The 16,973-nt window shown below is 37.1% G+C and overlaps 1 protein-coding gene across 2 annotated transcripts in view; it reads left to right on the top strand.

Moving 5' to 3' along the window:
• Positions 1 to 16,973, top strand: part of LOC121962093 (F-box/WD repeat-containing protein 7-like) — a 32,582-nt gene that overhangs the window by 829 nt on the left and 14,780 nt on the right. Inside the window, exons 2-4 of one of the 2 annotated variants that reach the window (XM_088073252.1) lie at positions 433 to 959; positions 15,359 to 15,441; positions 16,245 to 16,383. In XM_088073252.1, the coding sequence (XP_087929378.1) occupies positions 444 to 959; positions 15,359 to 15,441; positions 16,245 to 16,383 (738 nt within the window). In that variant the 5' untranslated portion in view covers positions 433 to 443. Of the gene's footprint in view, positions 1 to 432; positions 960 to 10,588; positions 10,979 to 15,358; positions 15,442 to 16,244; positions 16,384 to 16,973 lie in introns of those variants that run through there. The other variant, XM_042512288.2, reaches the window with a different exon arrangement.

Here is a 16,973-nt window from a genome sequence, read left to right as displayed (position 1 = left end):
GGGCATCCCCTATAATTTGCTTAATTTACTAATTTCTTGCAAGTTATTATTGTTATTATTGTTAATTTTATAATTGTGCTTAGAGGAGGAGTGACTGATAATATCAAAAAAGGCTGATAAAAATAAAAAAATAAAAACAATTTTTAATTTTATACCAATGTATTCCAGATAATAAAAATTATTTAAAATAGATTTAAAAACAACATTAACAGTAATAAAAAAATGTTAAAAAGAGTGACATTAAAAGTAGATTATTGGGCCGGGTTAAAGCAATAAGCAAACCAGCAAGAAATTACTAGATTAAAAAAATATTTTTAAGAACTTTATACCATTTTCATGAAAACAGACAAAATTATCAAAAAAAAAGACAAATGAAAATTGTTTAAAATGTGACAAACAGTCGCTGATGTTGTTGATTTGTGTCTTTTTAAGGATGCGTCTTCATGCTGCTGCTGTGTGACGAAGGACAGATGGACGAAGAGCGTCAAGAGAGGAGAGAGGAGGAGGAGGAGGAGGAGGAGGAAGAGGAGGAGAGGACAGGTGGACGGAGAGAGAAAACCAGAACGCTAAAAACTTCACCGAGGAGGAGAGAGGACGAAGAGGACGATAAAGTGACAGCAGGACACACTCCGATCTCCGCCTCCTCCTCCTTCACCTCCTTTCCTTTTCTCTCCTGCCGAGAAAGAGGAGGAGGAGGAGGAGGAGGAGGCGAGGACGGAGAGGAAGACGAGGTCAGAGTCTCCATAGTCACCATCGAGGACGAGTCCTGTCCGTCCGAGCCTTTTGGCACCGCCCACCTGGTGACGGCCAATCAGATCACACGGACAGAGGACGGAGGAGACGGAAAAGAGGAGGAGAAAGAGGAGGAGGAGAAAGAGGAGGCAAACTGTGGGGAAAAAGAGGAGGAAGAGGAGGAGAAAGCAGAAGTGACGTCTCCTTCGCTTCACCTGCAGATCCAGGTAGGACTGATCCGTCTCGTCCTTTTGGTTTCATTTGTTAAAAAGACGGAAACGTTTATTTTGGTTTTTATTTTTATTTTTTCGCCGAGGCCGGAGGAATTCTGTTTTCGGGATTTCTGTTCATGAAGGAGCAAAGAACAACGAGAAAAATTCAAAAAAGTAACAGTACACAAAAATGAAAATAAAGGATAAAAACAGAAGAATGAAAATAAAGATGAGAATAATTACCACGATGGCAACTAGAGTCCTCAATATACCTTTTATATTAAAATCTGATCAAACATTAGATCAATAAAAGGGCTAAAAAAATACAATAAAATAAGATAAATAGGCCAATAAAAGATAACAGGGATAAAATAATAAAAGAGAACATGGAAGTAAAACAAAAAATAACAATAGATAAATCGCTAAACCAGTAAAAGTAAAAACACACCGAATTAAAAATAAAATAAAATACAAAATAAAATTTAAACAAAAAGTAAAAAATGAAATAAAATACAAAGAATTGAAATGATGTGAAATTAAAAAAAGTTAATTAAATTAGAATAAAATAATACTCAAACCAGATTTTAGGCTTAAATTCACCCTGACAGTCTGAGTGATGTTTGTGGATCAGCCAGCAGGTGGCGACATTACTCACTGTATGAATGACACTACAGAGACATTTACAACACACACACACACACACACACACACACACACACACCTGGCTCTGTGTGAACTGTGTGTTTGTAGCATTCAGGTAGTAGCTGACGATGTCAGCGTCTGTGTGTGTGTGTGTGTGTGTGTGTGTGTGTGTGTGTGTGTGTGGCGTTCAGGTGCCATTGTGTCTCCTGTTTTGTCGTCTTTGTAAACAAGCTGAACACCAGCTGCTGTGTGTGTGTGTGTGTGTGTGTGTGTGTGTGTGTGTGTCTGTGTCTGTGTTGGAGGTCGAGTGTGTGAAACTGTGTGTGTGAAAGTGTGTGAGTTCTCCTTTTTCTTTTACAATGAAAAATGCTACATTATAGAGGTTAAATCGTATTAATATTACCCAATAATAATAATAACTCTTATAAAACAGTTAAATAATAGTTAGATTAAAAACTAGGTAAAGGAATTTAAGGTGGAATTTAAAAAGCTACTGAGGCAAAAGCTTATGAGAAAGGCCACAGATTCATTCATTCATACAGATCATAATAAAATATAAATTAATAATAAAATTAAATAATGAAAAATATTTAAAAAATAAAAATAATAAATAATAATTAGAAAGATCACACAAATAAAAAATAAATTAAAAAAAATATAACCCATTCCAACAAAAGTAAATATAATTAAAATAATAAAAGCAGTAAACTCAAAATGTTAATGTTAAATGTTAATAAAATAAAGCATTAAGACATTAAAACATAATTTAAGAGACAAATTTATTTAGATTAATAAAAATAAAATAGACGACATAAAGGCAAGTCTATAAGAACAGATCGATGTCAAATTCACATTTAGATTTCAGCCTTCAATATGACAGAAGTATAAAATAACACAAAATTAAAATACTCAAGTTTAGTGCGCACACACTCACACACACACACACACACACACACACACACACACACACACACACACACACACACACACACACACTGACAGACAGTAGGGGTGTGTGTGTGTGTGTGTGTGTGTGTGTGTGTGCAGGAATTCGCAGCAGTGAACATTCCTCAGATTCCTCCATCGGGATCATGGGATATGAAGTCTCCTCCCATGGGAACTGTTAGCTTAACGCGCACACACACACACACACACACACACACACACACACACACACACAGATATAGTTATGATGGGATGTATGAATATTAGTTTATATGTCGTTCTCTCTGCGGCCGCTAGAGGCTGTTATCACACTCAAAGCTGATTATTGAAGATCAGATTTGTTTTTCGTGTGTGTGTGTGTGTGTGTGTGTGTGTGTGTGTGTGTGTGTGTGTCAGACAGATTGGAAAAAACTGGGGCACTAATCTGGTGAGACGCGCTCTGTAATCTAAGAGCATTTTTGTCTAGATTACTACATATTGGGGAGCACACACACACACACACACACACACACACACACACACACACACGCTGTGGCGTCAGATGTCCGGTGTGAACAGAGGCACATTAGAGCTGCAGTGGTATGTTCGGTATGTGAACAAACACACACACATTTAATTTCTTAAAGCGGCGCTGGAAGAAGAACTCTACGAGTAAAAGTACATTTACAACACAGTAAAAATACTACAGAGAGTAGCATCATGAGTGGTAGTGAGTAGAGCAAAGCATTGTGGGATTCTGAGTCTCTTTCGAGTTTCAGGTTTATATCCAGTCCAGGTTGAAAAGACGGGGGAACGTAACCGTTTTGATGGCTGGCGTGGGAAACGGATCACGTATGGTTTTGTTTCTGAAATCAGTTAGGGGATAAAATATAATAAAACACAATTTTGTTCTTTAAAATTCACCAAAAAATTTAAAGGATAACGAAATGAAAAATCAAACATTCTTAAATTAAAAAATAAATAAATAAAATATATATATATATATATATATATATATATAAAAAAAAAACAAAATTAAAAATGAAATAAAAATAAACAAAATTCTTAAAAATGTCTTGCTGTGATAAATGGTAAAGTTTTTGATAATCTTTAAAGAAAAAAATATCGCCACAGATTTTTAAAGAAAAAGAAAGAAAATCACGAAAAATGAAAATAAAATAAAATCACCAAACTTTTTAAGGAAACAAAAAGTTGCCCAAAGTTTTTCTTTTAAAAAAATACCCAAAAATGTAAATGTTTGTACAATTACATAATTAATATATAAATTACTGGTGCATTATTTTTACATTTACATACAAACAGAGCGTGAAAACGGCCCGAAATATTGATTTGGATCCAGCTTTGAGAGATAGTGTGTTTCATGGATTCATCACACACACACACACACACACACACACCTTAACACACCCTCATATTGAGTGTGTGTATGTCTCTGTGTGTCATGGGTGTGTGTGTGTGTGTGTGTGTGTGTGTGTGTGTGCACGAGGTCACATTCCAGCTCCGGGCAGCTTTCCAGACAGTTAGGTCCACCACGCCGATCCCGCCGAGTCAGCGCACTGCACACACACACACACACACACACACACACACACACACACACACACACACACACACATTCCTCGAGCTGCGGCAGCATTCCTGGAGTCTTGTGCTCGTCAGCAGGACGGAGGTTTGAACCTGCGACCTTCCGGTTACAGTCGAGTCTCTCTGCGGCTGAAAATTAATTATATTCTCTGACAGCCGCAGTTTAACTTTGACGGACGGGAACGTTTCAGCCTGAACGTGTTTTTTTTTTAAACTTGATTTGATTCGAGTCACGTTTTCAAACTTTTGCTGACATTTTCAGTTATATTACATATTTAAACGAAGCCTCTCTGGGGCTGCGTCCACCGAAACGCTTTTTCGCTGAGGCCAGCAAATTTTAATTTAATTTTTTTAAAATGGGAGCGCTGCAATACATTAACGATGGCAGTGATGAGGTTTTTTTCTGGGCGCTGAGAATTAAAAAATATTTACTTTTAAACTATTTTTTAAAACTATTTAATGTGTATTTTAATGTAACATATGTTAATGTACACAATTTATTTATTGGAGCGTTTGTTTGTTTTTTTTAAATCTCCAGAGATTTTTTAAGAATTAAAAAAAAAATCCTTATTTTATAAAAAATATTATTTGCCAGAAAAATATGACTGAAAAACTATTATTCTTTATTTATTATTTATAATTTATTATTTATGTATTCTTTTATTGTTTATTTTTCCTATTTTTAGATAATTTTCTATTTTTTTTTTAGTAATTTTTTGATCATCTTCAGGCCATTTCTTGTTAAGTTGCTCTTTGCCTTCTCCCAAGAAATTCAGCCAATATGCTCCAGTTTCAAAGTGTTAATCTGAATAATTTTCGTTTTATTTGTGGCACCTCGCTTAGCAGATAATGGTGCACTCTCTTTTTTAAATTTAATTTAATTTTTAAATTTTTTTTACAGTAATAAAACATGATGTGTGTGAGGATTGTTGAAATTTTGAAAATCCAACAATACTTTTTCTTTTTAAAGTTCATAGCTGCGATAAATTGTGTAATTTTAGTGATTTTTGAGGAAAATATTTGGACTAAATGTCTGAAAAATCTCCCCTTTGAATAGAATATATGTGCGGATGAGACCTTGTACCTTGTACGATATTTGTTTGGACTCCAACATAAAAGTGAGTCCCGTGTCCGTTCACACATGAGAAACGTGTGAACGAGGTTTCGTGTCTCCGGAGTCGATTTCTAGCTGTTGAATCCTGATTTCTCCCCTGAGAGCGTTTGCAGCTTCGACACGCTGCTACTCGTTAAAATATACATGAGCACTAAGTCCCGAACACCCGGCAACACTCGCTGCATCCATTATTGATGAACACACACACACACACACACACACACACACACACACTCTGCAGCCGCGGTGTTTGTTTGTGTTGTACAGAGCCTGTTTCATTGCTGCATTGCACCTCTGTAACGTGTCCCTCTGCAAACACGGCGACCTCTGCGTTTAGATCCTCGCTGCTCGCCGTCTCGCTGTCTCGTTACCGTCAAAACACTCAGATCTAAAAGTCTTCACGGGTCCATTCGGTTCAATGGTGAAAAGAAAACGACCTCAAAATTAGTTGGAAAAAAAGTGAGGGCACTTTGTAAAATGTAAAAAAAAAGGGGGGGAAATTGTCCAGAAAACAATAAAAAAGTATATATGAAAGAAAAAAATATATATATTTTGACATAAAATACTGAAAAAATTATTGGATGTTATTTTCAAAAAAATATTATATAAATATATTTTTTCTTTTAAATAAGGAAAAACTTAAAAAAAAATTTTTAAATGTTACAGAAAATAAATAAATAAATTTAGATAAACTAATTATCTTGTTTGCTTTTTTAAAAAAAGTTTTTTTTTTGCTTTCTTTCTGTCTTTCTTTTTTGCTTATTTTCAGGTCGTTTTGCTTACCTTTTTACTTATATCTTGCCATTTTTTGGGGGTCATTTCTTGTCAAGTTGCTCACCGCCGCTTTTCCGTGTTATTGAAAGAAATCAAGCCAGTTTGCTCAGAATTTAAAGGGTTAAATATGCAAACATTAACAAACAGTTTAGAGTTAAATAAAACGCCACGATCAAATAAACACGAGCAGAATATTCTTCACCTTTCAGTCGGTGTTTTCTAACATTTCTAATGTGTTAAAAAATCTTTTACTTTGACACACACAGTTCACACAGAGATTCAAAGAGGCAGAAAGGGTTAATTATCTTCGCTCCGGTTCGGTTTTTGTACTCGAACATACAAACTTTGTTAAATTCCAACATTGAATTTCAGCTCGACTTCAAAAAGCACTTTGAACATTGTTGTGCTTTGAGTTCGGAGACCCCTGAAGTTTTTGTGGTTTTTAGAGATTTTGATGCAGAAATTGAGCTGAAGCTGCAGCTGAGACGTTTCTACTGAACTCTACTGAGCAGACACAAAGACGGCTGCCCAAAATCAATCCTGCACACATTCCTCTCATCCTCTCGCAGTCTTTATTGATTCTGCACACACTCACAGGCTAATCCAGCTAACTCTCTTTCTCTCACACACACACACACACACACACACACACACACACACACACACACACACACACACACACACTCACACTCACACACTCAGAGGCCACATCTGCTTCAGTCTTTGAAGTGGTTTCCTCTGTTTCTAGTCTGACAGTAGTTTAGCTCCGAGCATGAAACACACACACACACACACACACACACACACACACACACACACTTTGAGACGTCATTCACCCTCCAACAGGACTCACTCACACACACCAATGCACACACAAACACGCACAGAGTCCTCAAGTGTGGGAACGAGTCAGCTGTTTTAATGCATAGCACACACACGCACACACACACGCGCACACACACACACGCACACACACACGCACACATACACACACGCACACACACACACCAGTTTCAGGTTTTACAAGGCCGTCAGAGGGAGAGACTCAGTGGGTCTGCATACCAAAGAAGAAGAACAGAGAGTTTAAAACACAAACATGAAAGAGTTTTTATAAATACTTTAATATTATTATTGACGTGTTTTTGTGGATAGAACTCATCTACGGCTGAGAAATATTATTTTAACCTTTCACAAGTATTTAAATCTTTGTAACACCAACAAATTGATGAGATTTCTTCAAAAAACACGAAGAAAAAAAGGTATGAAACAACTTGGCAAGAAATTTTCCACAAATTGCAGGAAATTGGTAGATTAAGAAAATTATTTTTTCAGGAAAAAATATATTCATAATTGTCATTTAAAGTAATGTTACAGTGTTATTGTGTAGTTTAAAAGCACTTTTTAAAAAAAATGTTCATTTATTATTTTTTTTAAACTAATTTTCAGTTGATTTTCTTGTATTTTTAATTAATTAATTAATTTACTATTACTAATTTTCAGGTAATTTTCTTGTACTTTTTAAAAAATTTCTTGTTAATTTTGGGGTCATTTCTTCTTTCACATTCTTGCCATGTTTTAGAGCAATCGAGCCAGTTTGCTCAGGTTTTAAAGAGGCTCATAAATCGCAGTTTTTGATGAAATGTGTAAATTCTTAAACATACAGGAGAGGATTTAAGACACGTCTGAATTCAGCGCCTTTTTTGGCGCATTAAAAGTAGACTTCATGGGGAAAAACTGTTTTGAGTTGCATTAGCCTGTACAGGTATACTTCACACTGAGTGTGTGTGTGTGTGTGTGTGTGTGTAACAGGTATAAAAACATCTAAATGAAGACAAACGAGCGCTCTGACTGTCACATCGAGCTGAATATTACCTCCACAGCTGCAGCAGCTGCCTTTATAATGCAGCTGCCTCACACGTTAATACACACGTCATTTAAATTTCATCTCTTGCGAATGTTTTTTTAACACCCAAAACTGAAGCGCGTTTTTTAAACTGAGCTGTGAGAGAAAACAGAGGAGCAGAGGGCTGAAAAAACCGAGAAAAAGATGTAAATTGGAAGCAGAACGAGGGAGAATTTAGATTTATGACAATATGGAGACGGACGGAGGAGCGAGAGAGGAAGGAATTAGTACCAGACGTAAAGGAAAGGAAACAAGGATGGAAAGAGGAAATTAAAAGCAGAGAAGAAGAGAGAGAAAGAGCGTAAAGGCTTTAAAGAAGGACGCAAATAAAAGAGGATGTAAGGACTGATTAAAGGAGCCTGGGGCATTATGGGATGGCTCAGCGGTAGAAACTGATATGATGACACAGAAAGAGATTTACAGATTAACAGGCGCGGGGGTCAAAGGTCATGATGAGGCTGATGGGGGCGGAGCCTGAGGGGTCGGGTTATGGACAGCTGGCGTGGGGAGTTTTTACCTGTTTTCACTCGCAGTAAATTGCTGATTTGCAGCCAAAAACTTGCAAAATTGATTGTGATTTGTTTGGCGTTTAATTAGGAAAGTTTGTGTTTGTTGTAAACAGACAGATCACAGTTTAGATCTGGTGATTAAATGAGGACGAGCTGCAGATTCATCACTCGAGATCTGCAGGTGAAACTCCGGCGGTACGTTGTAGGATTGGAACGCGTACTGAAAGGTGTTTCTAATGTACAGTTTGCAGTACAAAGTATTAGAAACACCTGTCAGCGTGATTCAGTGCAGCACGGCGCTTCACAAACGCAACCTGAAGGCCTCGAAAAATGAAATGCAACCCAAAAGTTTTGGAAAAGTCATGGAATTTAGATTCAAAAACCTGGAAAATAACATTTTTTTCAAGGACCGTCTACTTTTGCAGTTTCTGGCTGTGATGAATAGTGTCAGTTTTAGTGATTTTTTAAAGTAAAACATGTCTTCCAAACCTGATTACCTGCAGGTTTGGAGGACAGGCTTTCTTTAAAAACACCCAAAATTTTAAAGAAAAAAAATTACAGAAATAATTCTTTGAAAACCACCAACAAAATTTAAGACATTTTTTTCTTTAAAAAATGGCAAAAATGATGAAGAAATGCCATTTAAAAAGATATAATAGAAAATTAAATAAATACAACTATTTCAAAGATGGATGTCCTTCCCCTTAAGGTTAAAAATAAAAAACAAAAATCCCTCCCCAGTGCTTAAAAAAACACTGCACAGTCCTTTAGTTTTACCTAAATATTCAGTTCCAGTCCTGTTCTGGTTTCATTATATTTAAAAGTATATTTAAAAAAGCTTTTATATGGTATTAAAAAGATAAGGATAAGTAGTGCCGCTGGCCGCTTTGGGGAAAGTTTGGATGAAGTCTGCAGGTTACATTACAGAGTTTATCTTTCAGCTTCCACCTTCTCTTTGTGTGTGTCGGAGTAAATTTCGGATTGACATCGAATGAGGAGTGATGGGTTTGTGTCGACAGCTCGAGGCCTGCAGGTAAAGAGTTAAAAGAAAGAAAGAAAGGAGGCGGAGAAAGATAGAAGAGAAAACAGCAGGAGGAGGAGGAGGTGAACAGGTGAGAGGGAGGAGGCGTCGTGTGTTTTGTCTCTCCAGGCTCTGGGTGAAGCTTTGACCTCCCAAATTACCCCCCAGCACCTCCTAATGTGTGTGTGTGTGTGTGTGTGTGTGTGTGTGTGTGTGTGTGTGTGTGTGTGAGAGAGAGAGAGAGAGAGCGCCTGTGGGAGTTTCAGTGTGACGACCTTTGAGGTCAATCAGCTGTGAGAAAGCGGCGACCTCCGACAACCTCCTGCTGGGCACGTTTCAATAATGCTCCTGGTCCGTCTGGCAGCGCAGGTCTACAGGTCTGCAGGGCTGCAGGTCTGCAGGGCTGCAGGTCTACAGGTCTACAGGTCTGCAGGTCGACCCTCCACTTTGTCCCAGACTCTAAACATTTGAACGATTATTGGACGGTTTGCTCTGAGCGTTGCTCATCTTCCCTTCGGGATGATTTGTATTAACTTTGGCGATCCTCTGACTTTTTTATCCAGCGCAGTTTGTCTAATATTTTGATTTTTGAGCGACTTCTTCTTTTTCTCAAAAACAATAGATACTCACATTTCACCCGGGGTTTCACCAAATAAGTTCTTGTAAAAATTTAAAATGTGTTGCTTTTTTGTTATTTATGAGAGCGAGAATTGAATTAAATTGAGAAAACACTAAAAGGGGTGTGAACCTAAAAAAAAAAATGCTCGTGGATAAAGCATTTCCGGTTAAAAAAAATTAACATAACTCAAATGTTTGTTACTTTCATTATCATAATAACCAATCAGTTATTAGTTGTTAGTTGTTGTTGTTGTTGTTGTTGTTGTTAATTGTTAAAAACATGTATAGTGACTTTGTCCGTTCTAGAACTCGATACGTCACAACGTTCGATACGATTTCTTCAGAATTCGAATAACAATAACAATAATAATAATAAGAATAATAATAAGAATAATAATAATAATGATAATAATACTTTTTATTTATAAGCCCCTTTCTCAGCGCTCAAGGACACTTTACAGAGATAAAACAATTACAGTTACAGTGCTGCTTCCGACACACACACACACACAGACACACACACACACAGGGTTGCACGCGGCTCCACCCCTCTCGCGCTCTCTCTCACGAGGCAGAGAGAGGCATGTCCCTGCGTGTTCCTGCTGAGGTGGAGCGACGCAGAGTCTGAGCGGAGACAGAGTCAGTCCTCTTCTGTCAGTCCTGAAGCAGCAGCAGCAGCAGCACGAGCTCCGCGCGGACTCACCGCACCGCTCCGTGTCTTTTACCGAATCACCGGATGGATCGTTGACGTCACGCCGCCAAATTCTCGGACGCGCTTCATTTGGATTTTGGGGATTTAATCGGCGCAGATTATATTCTGAGTTGTAATCTAATTCTCGTGTTTGACGGTCTCCGGGAGGCTCGCACCCAGCGGGGGCAGCAGCCATGGGTTTCTACGGCACCTTGAAGCTCATCTTCTACAAAGTGAGTATTGATTATTGGAAGGGTCGATCGATCGGCCGATGTCAGCAGCCGCGCTTCGATCTCCGTTTGCTGTGTCGGAAGTTGTCGCGCAGGAATTGAAGGTTGTCAGGCTCGCGCAGCACCGGGATGACAAGGCGTTTCTCTCTGACAGCGGAATGCCTCAGTGGCGCGTGCGTGTGTCGGTGTGTGCGCGCGCGTGTGTGTGGACCACTGCGGAACCGGCGGAGAGAGAGACAGAGAGACAGAGACAGAGAGTACTCATTTGATGTCCTTCCCTGCCTCTCTCTCTCTTTGATTGGATTATTGATTATTGATCAGCCTCAGCTGTCTGTACTTTGAGCCTCAGCAGGTAAACACACATAACCAGTGAGCAAGGCAGTGTTGAGGGTTTAAGTACGATGTATTTAGAGGAGAAAACTGCAAATACTTATAAAAAAACTGAATATGTATAAATCAAACAAAAGTTGAGTATCTAATGCTGAAATGAAAACATTTCACGCCCCTAAAAGGGCTATAAATACATTACAGCAGCTGTAAAGTGTATTTTTGGGTCAAACAATTGGCATAAAATGGCGAAAATCTGTGAAAATGAATTAAAAGTTAACCAAAACTTTAGTATCCAATGCACAATATTAATCACAATATTAAAACCTCAACAAATAAAAGTATAGCTCCCCTTCACTGCTAGAAACCAAAGCCAATGGGAATACCACACTGCAGCTCAGTTAAACTGCATTTTGAGGTCAAATATGATGTATGAAACAGAGGAAAATCTATGAAAATGCATTAAAATCAAGCAAAACTTGAGTGTCTAATGTTAAAAATGAAAACATTTCACATCAATAAAATGTCTATATTAGACGGTGCAGCTGCTGTAAACTATTTTTCCATCAAACTTAGTGTTTATAACAGCAAAAGTAAATGAAAACAAACCACAATAAACCAAAACTTTAGTGTCGCAATGCAAATACATCTCTACAGTTACAAATCACAGTATTGAAAACTTCATCAAAGTATACATTGCTAGAAAACAAACCCAAGATGGAAAGCACACTGCAGCTCCTGTAAGATGCATTTTGGGGTCAAATATGATGTATGAAACAGACAAAAATCTACAAAAATGAATTACAATCAAGCAAGACTTAAGCATTTAGTGCATGATGTTCGTCTTTACAACTACAAACCACAAGACTAAGACCATAGAAATTTGCATTTTCTGCTTCCTTAAACCATGAAAAAACAAGGAAAAGACAAATATTACACGCTACTGGTCATACAAACTGCTTTCTTGGGGTCAAATATGATGTATGAAACAGCAGAAATCTGAAATTTTATTGAAATCAAGCAGAACCTAAGCATCTAATGTACATTCATCTTACAAATCATGAGATTGGTGCCATTGAGATCAACAATGAACATAAAACAACAACAAACAACAAAGACAAAAAAGATGGATATTACATGGTACAATTGCAGAATTTGAGGGTCAACTATGATGTATGAAACAGCAAAAATCTATGAAAATCAAGCAGAACTTTGGTATCCAAGGCATGTTTGTCTTTACAGCTGCAAACCACAAGATTAACACCACTGAAATTAACATTTTTGACTTCCCTGCAATACAAGGAAAAGAAGATATTACACTGTATAGCTGATTAAACTGAATTTTGGGCTCAAGTATTGATGTATGAAACAGCAAAAATCTATGAAAATCAAAGAAAATTTTGAATATCCTATGTTTTTTCATCCACGTAGCTTCAAACTACAAAAATATAACATCAGAAATGTATTTATTTTTGCTTCCCTCCATCTTGAAAATACAGATTATAGATATTTAACACAATAAATCCCAGCAAACTTACACATAGGTCACTGTAAGGTCATGGCGTACTCGTAAGTCATTACATCGATGTTAGAGACATTTTATAGCTTCAAAATGAACAATAATGTTACTGTAAGTGACATTTAAAAGTAAGTCTCTATGGTGACCCCACAGTGATGCCAACAGAAATACAATTATCATAAAAGTATTGTATGGTAGGAATATCATAGTGATTTTACACACAGATGTTACACAGCAGAGCCGAATTCTTCTGGTTTTAACAGCAAACACATTTTTAGTTGTTTTTCATCCTCGGGTGAAGTTTTTCTTTTTGGCTTAATGAAATCCACACAGACGCGACATCTGTTATAAAAAAAAAAAAAAAGCCAGCGACATCGACGGGGGGGAGAAAAAGTCCGAAAATGAAAAGCAGATTACGAGTTTAGGGTCGGAGTTAAGAGCTGAAATTGCAGCCGTATGTTGTTGATGTTGAAGCGCTGCAGACTGGAACATGTGTGTCGTGTCTTCGTCTTGTGTTTTATTTTTGAAAAGTGACACATATTATGATGCCAAGAGGAAGGAGGACACACACACATACTGTCCCGTGCATCTCCAGCCTCCTCTGTGTGTGTGTGTGTGTGTGTGTGTGTGTGTGTGTGTGTGTGTGTGTGTGTGTGTGTGTGTGTGTGGCGGCCTGTTAGCGCATGCTGCTCTATTTTAGACGAGTGCTGCACCGGCGACATTCCTGCGATTTTCTGCATTCCTGCGTTCATTCACTGAGAGACACAGAGAGGAAAGAGATAGAAGCTGATTCAGAGCTCGTGGTTGCGTTTGTGTTACTTAACAGCGTAGGAGTTTTCAGTGTCTGTAGTTACTCTGCAGTTTATCTGCATCTCTACATCAATGTGGATTCGGCCCTTTTTTTCGACCGCAGGAACATCCCAGAAAGCCAAAAACATTTGTTGGGACTTGCACATGCATCGCAGAAATAGCATCTGGTTTTTCATAGACAAAAAAGTTTTCACATACGAGGAATTTTCCTTTGTATTTTGGTGCGTAAGCATCAAAATAATAAAGTAAGAGGTGTGATTATCTTGACAGTTACAACTCACAGGATTAAAACCTTAGAAGTAAACGTTTTTGGCCTCTTTAAACTGTGAAAACAAGGAAAAGAGAGATGTTTCAATGTACAGCTGCATTTTTATGGGTCAAGTTTGGTGTTTAAACAGCACAAATCCATAAAAATGAATTATAGACAAAACTTTAGTAGCCAAAACATGTTTGTTCCCTAAAAATACCAAAACAAAACCTTAGAAAACTAAGTTTTTTTGCTTCCTTTCCCCTTAAAAACACATGTAAAGGAGGAATACTACACAAAACAGCCTTTTTGGTATAATATTATGTATAAAATATCAAAAATCTATTAAAATGACTTAAAATCTCTTAAAACTGTTTTTTTCTTGCTTCATTTTCCCTTAAAAACATGTAAAAGAGGGATATTACACAGTATAGCTGCTGGAAACTGCATGTTTGGGTCAAATATGGTGTATCAAACAGCCAAAAATTGTTAAAATGAATTAAAATCCAACAAACCTTTAGTATCTACAATAGTAAAACCATAAACATCGCCTTTTTTGCTTCATTTTCCCTTAAAAACACATGTAAAAGAGAGATATTTCACAGTACAGCTGCTGTAATCTGAAGTTTTTGGTCAGTTATGGTGTATGAAACAACAAAAATCTATAAAAAATAAATTAAAAACAGACAAAAATGATTAAAACTACCAAAATAAATCAATAAAAATTGACATTTTTTGCATCTGTCCCTCCTTTATGTGTTAAAAGACACATAAAGGAGGGATATCAACCACTGCAGCTGCATTTTTGGGTCAAATATGGTGTATATTACTACAAACATCTACTAAAAAGAATTAACATGACTATTGACTAAACTATTAGAATAAGACCTTTGAAATGTGTTTTGCTTCCTTGCACCATGAAAATGAGCAAAAGAGGGATATTACACAGTATAGGTGCTGTACGCTGCATTTTTGGGTAAAATATGGTGTATAAAACTGCATATATTAATGAAAATCATTTAAAATCAGACAAAACTTCACTATCAAATCCTTGTTTATCTCCATAGCTTCTAACTACAAGGGTAAAACCTTAAAAATGGGCATTTTTCGCCTCCGTACATGGTGAAAGTAGGGATTATAACGTGTTACTACACAGTAAATCCTAACAAAAATACACATCGGTCACATTAAGGTCACAGCGTACTCTTGACTGATTATCATAACTCTTCATAAATCACTAAAGTAATATTTTAGGGAAACTATATCGTCCGTTCATCGTTCATCAGTGTGCAGCAACTGCTGCAGGAACATCCCAGAGATGCACATTTGTAGGAATTTCACCTCCACGTGCAGCTTTAACACACAGTATTTTTCATGTCTTATATCCAGATAAAAATTCCAAATAATTGATAGTGTGTGTACTTTTACAACAGCTTCCAGTGAGCGCTACTGTCTCTCAATGTTTTGTTTTTCCCACCAGATGAAGAGGAAGTTGGATCACGGTCCAGACGGCCGTCCGTTCCCTTCAGGGAAGAAACACTGCAAAGGCAACGGATACCTCAGGTAATAACAATAATAACAGTAATAATAACAATAATAACTCAGATTTATATAGCGCCTTTCAAAAAACCCAAGGCTGCTTTACAAAATAGGTAGCACACGTTTTGTTAAACTGAACTTTACTTTTAATTTTTATTTACTTTTATTTGAAATTTAAAGCTTAGATCGTATTTTTGCATTTTCTAAGAAGGTAATAGAGGGTATGCGTTTATCAGCGGAAACAGTGAATATTCAAAATTAAAGGCAGTTGGACTCGACAATGATCCTCACGACTTACCGTAGAACCAGCGGCTCATGGAAACTGACGTGGCCGGGAATCGTTTATCCTGATGTTTACATTTGCCTGATTTTGCAACGGGAAAATACACAACGCAAAACCTGAAATCATATAAAAGCCTCGACGCGCACACATTTTAAAATGTGTTTATTTAATCAGCCGTTAGATTTAAAAACAAAACTGATAATCAGAAAAATGCGAAATATCGAATCAGATAATCAGCTGATAAAAAGTCAGTTTACAGTATACAGTGTATTGACACGTAAATATATATGCAGAATTTACTTTTACTTTAGATACTCTAGTACATTTATTGCCAGAAAGTTGCTGCAAATCCACGTTTCTGTGCAGGATTATAGTTGTTTCTGTCAATTTTGCTTTTCTTCTCTTTTCGGCAATTTGAAAAAAAAAAAAAAAAGTTGAATCTGTTTGTAAAGTTAATCACACATCAGCGATTCCCCGTTTTAGGTGTTTTTTCTGTTTTTGTGACATGCAGGCTAACACTAACATCCCTGTCCTCTGTCCCCAGTCCCTCCAGTCTGGTTCAGGCCACCACGCCCACCACCTTCGGCGACCTGCGGTTGGCCAATGGGCATTCGGCTCAGCGGCGGCGTGTCACCTCTGGCCCGCCCCCCTCCGGCCTGCAGGACTGGCTTCATACCTTCCAGGTCAGGACACATTATATTATATTTCCTGTTTAGGTGACGGTCTCTGAACCGTCTCCCTGTATATATACTGTATCAAAAAAGATTTTATATTATTTTGTTCACTGATATTGTGTATTTTAACTCTTTGTTTTATGTTTTTTACTCAGTACTGAGTGTACTCAGGGATACCTGAGTACACTCAGGTGTACTCAGGTATCCCTTGAAAATGAGATCTTGATCTCAATGAGACTTATCTGATTAAATTAAGGTTTATATTTATTGGTCGTCCAATCGTAGCTTAGTAACCGTAACGAGGTCCAGCAGCTTTTTATTCATCATTTTTCAAACCAAAAACATGAAAGAAACCCTAAAGAATAGACGTAACTGTGTGCAGTTAAACCTGCGCTGGTTATTTATTTAATTTGTTTGGAAACTCCTAAATAAATTTGGGATTTTGTTGAAATAATTTTAGTTAAAAGAAAAAAATTGGGAAAGGTGTGGGGATTTATACGTTTTACTTCTACGTTCCTCTTTTTTCGGACACTTTTGTTTGTTTATGATGTTTTAATTGTTTTTGTTCAAAGTTTATAGTAATAAGTACGTTAGATTTA

Source organism: Plectropomus leopardus, chromosome 23 (assembly GCF_026936395.1).
Source record: "Plectropomus leopardus strain MGB_pleo_1.0 chromosome 23, ASM2693639v1, whole genome shotgun sequence".
In the NCBI taxonomy this organism is placed as follows: domain Eukaryota; kingdom Metazoa; phylum Chordata; class Actinopteri; order Perciformes; family Serranidae; genus Plectropomus; species Plectropomus leopardus.
Note: the sequence above shows the minus strand (reverse complement) of the source record. Positions and strands in the feature narration are given on the sequence as shown.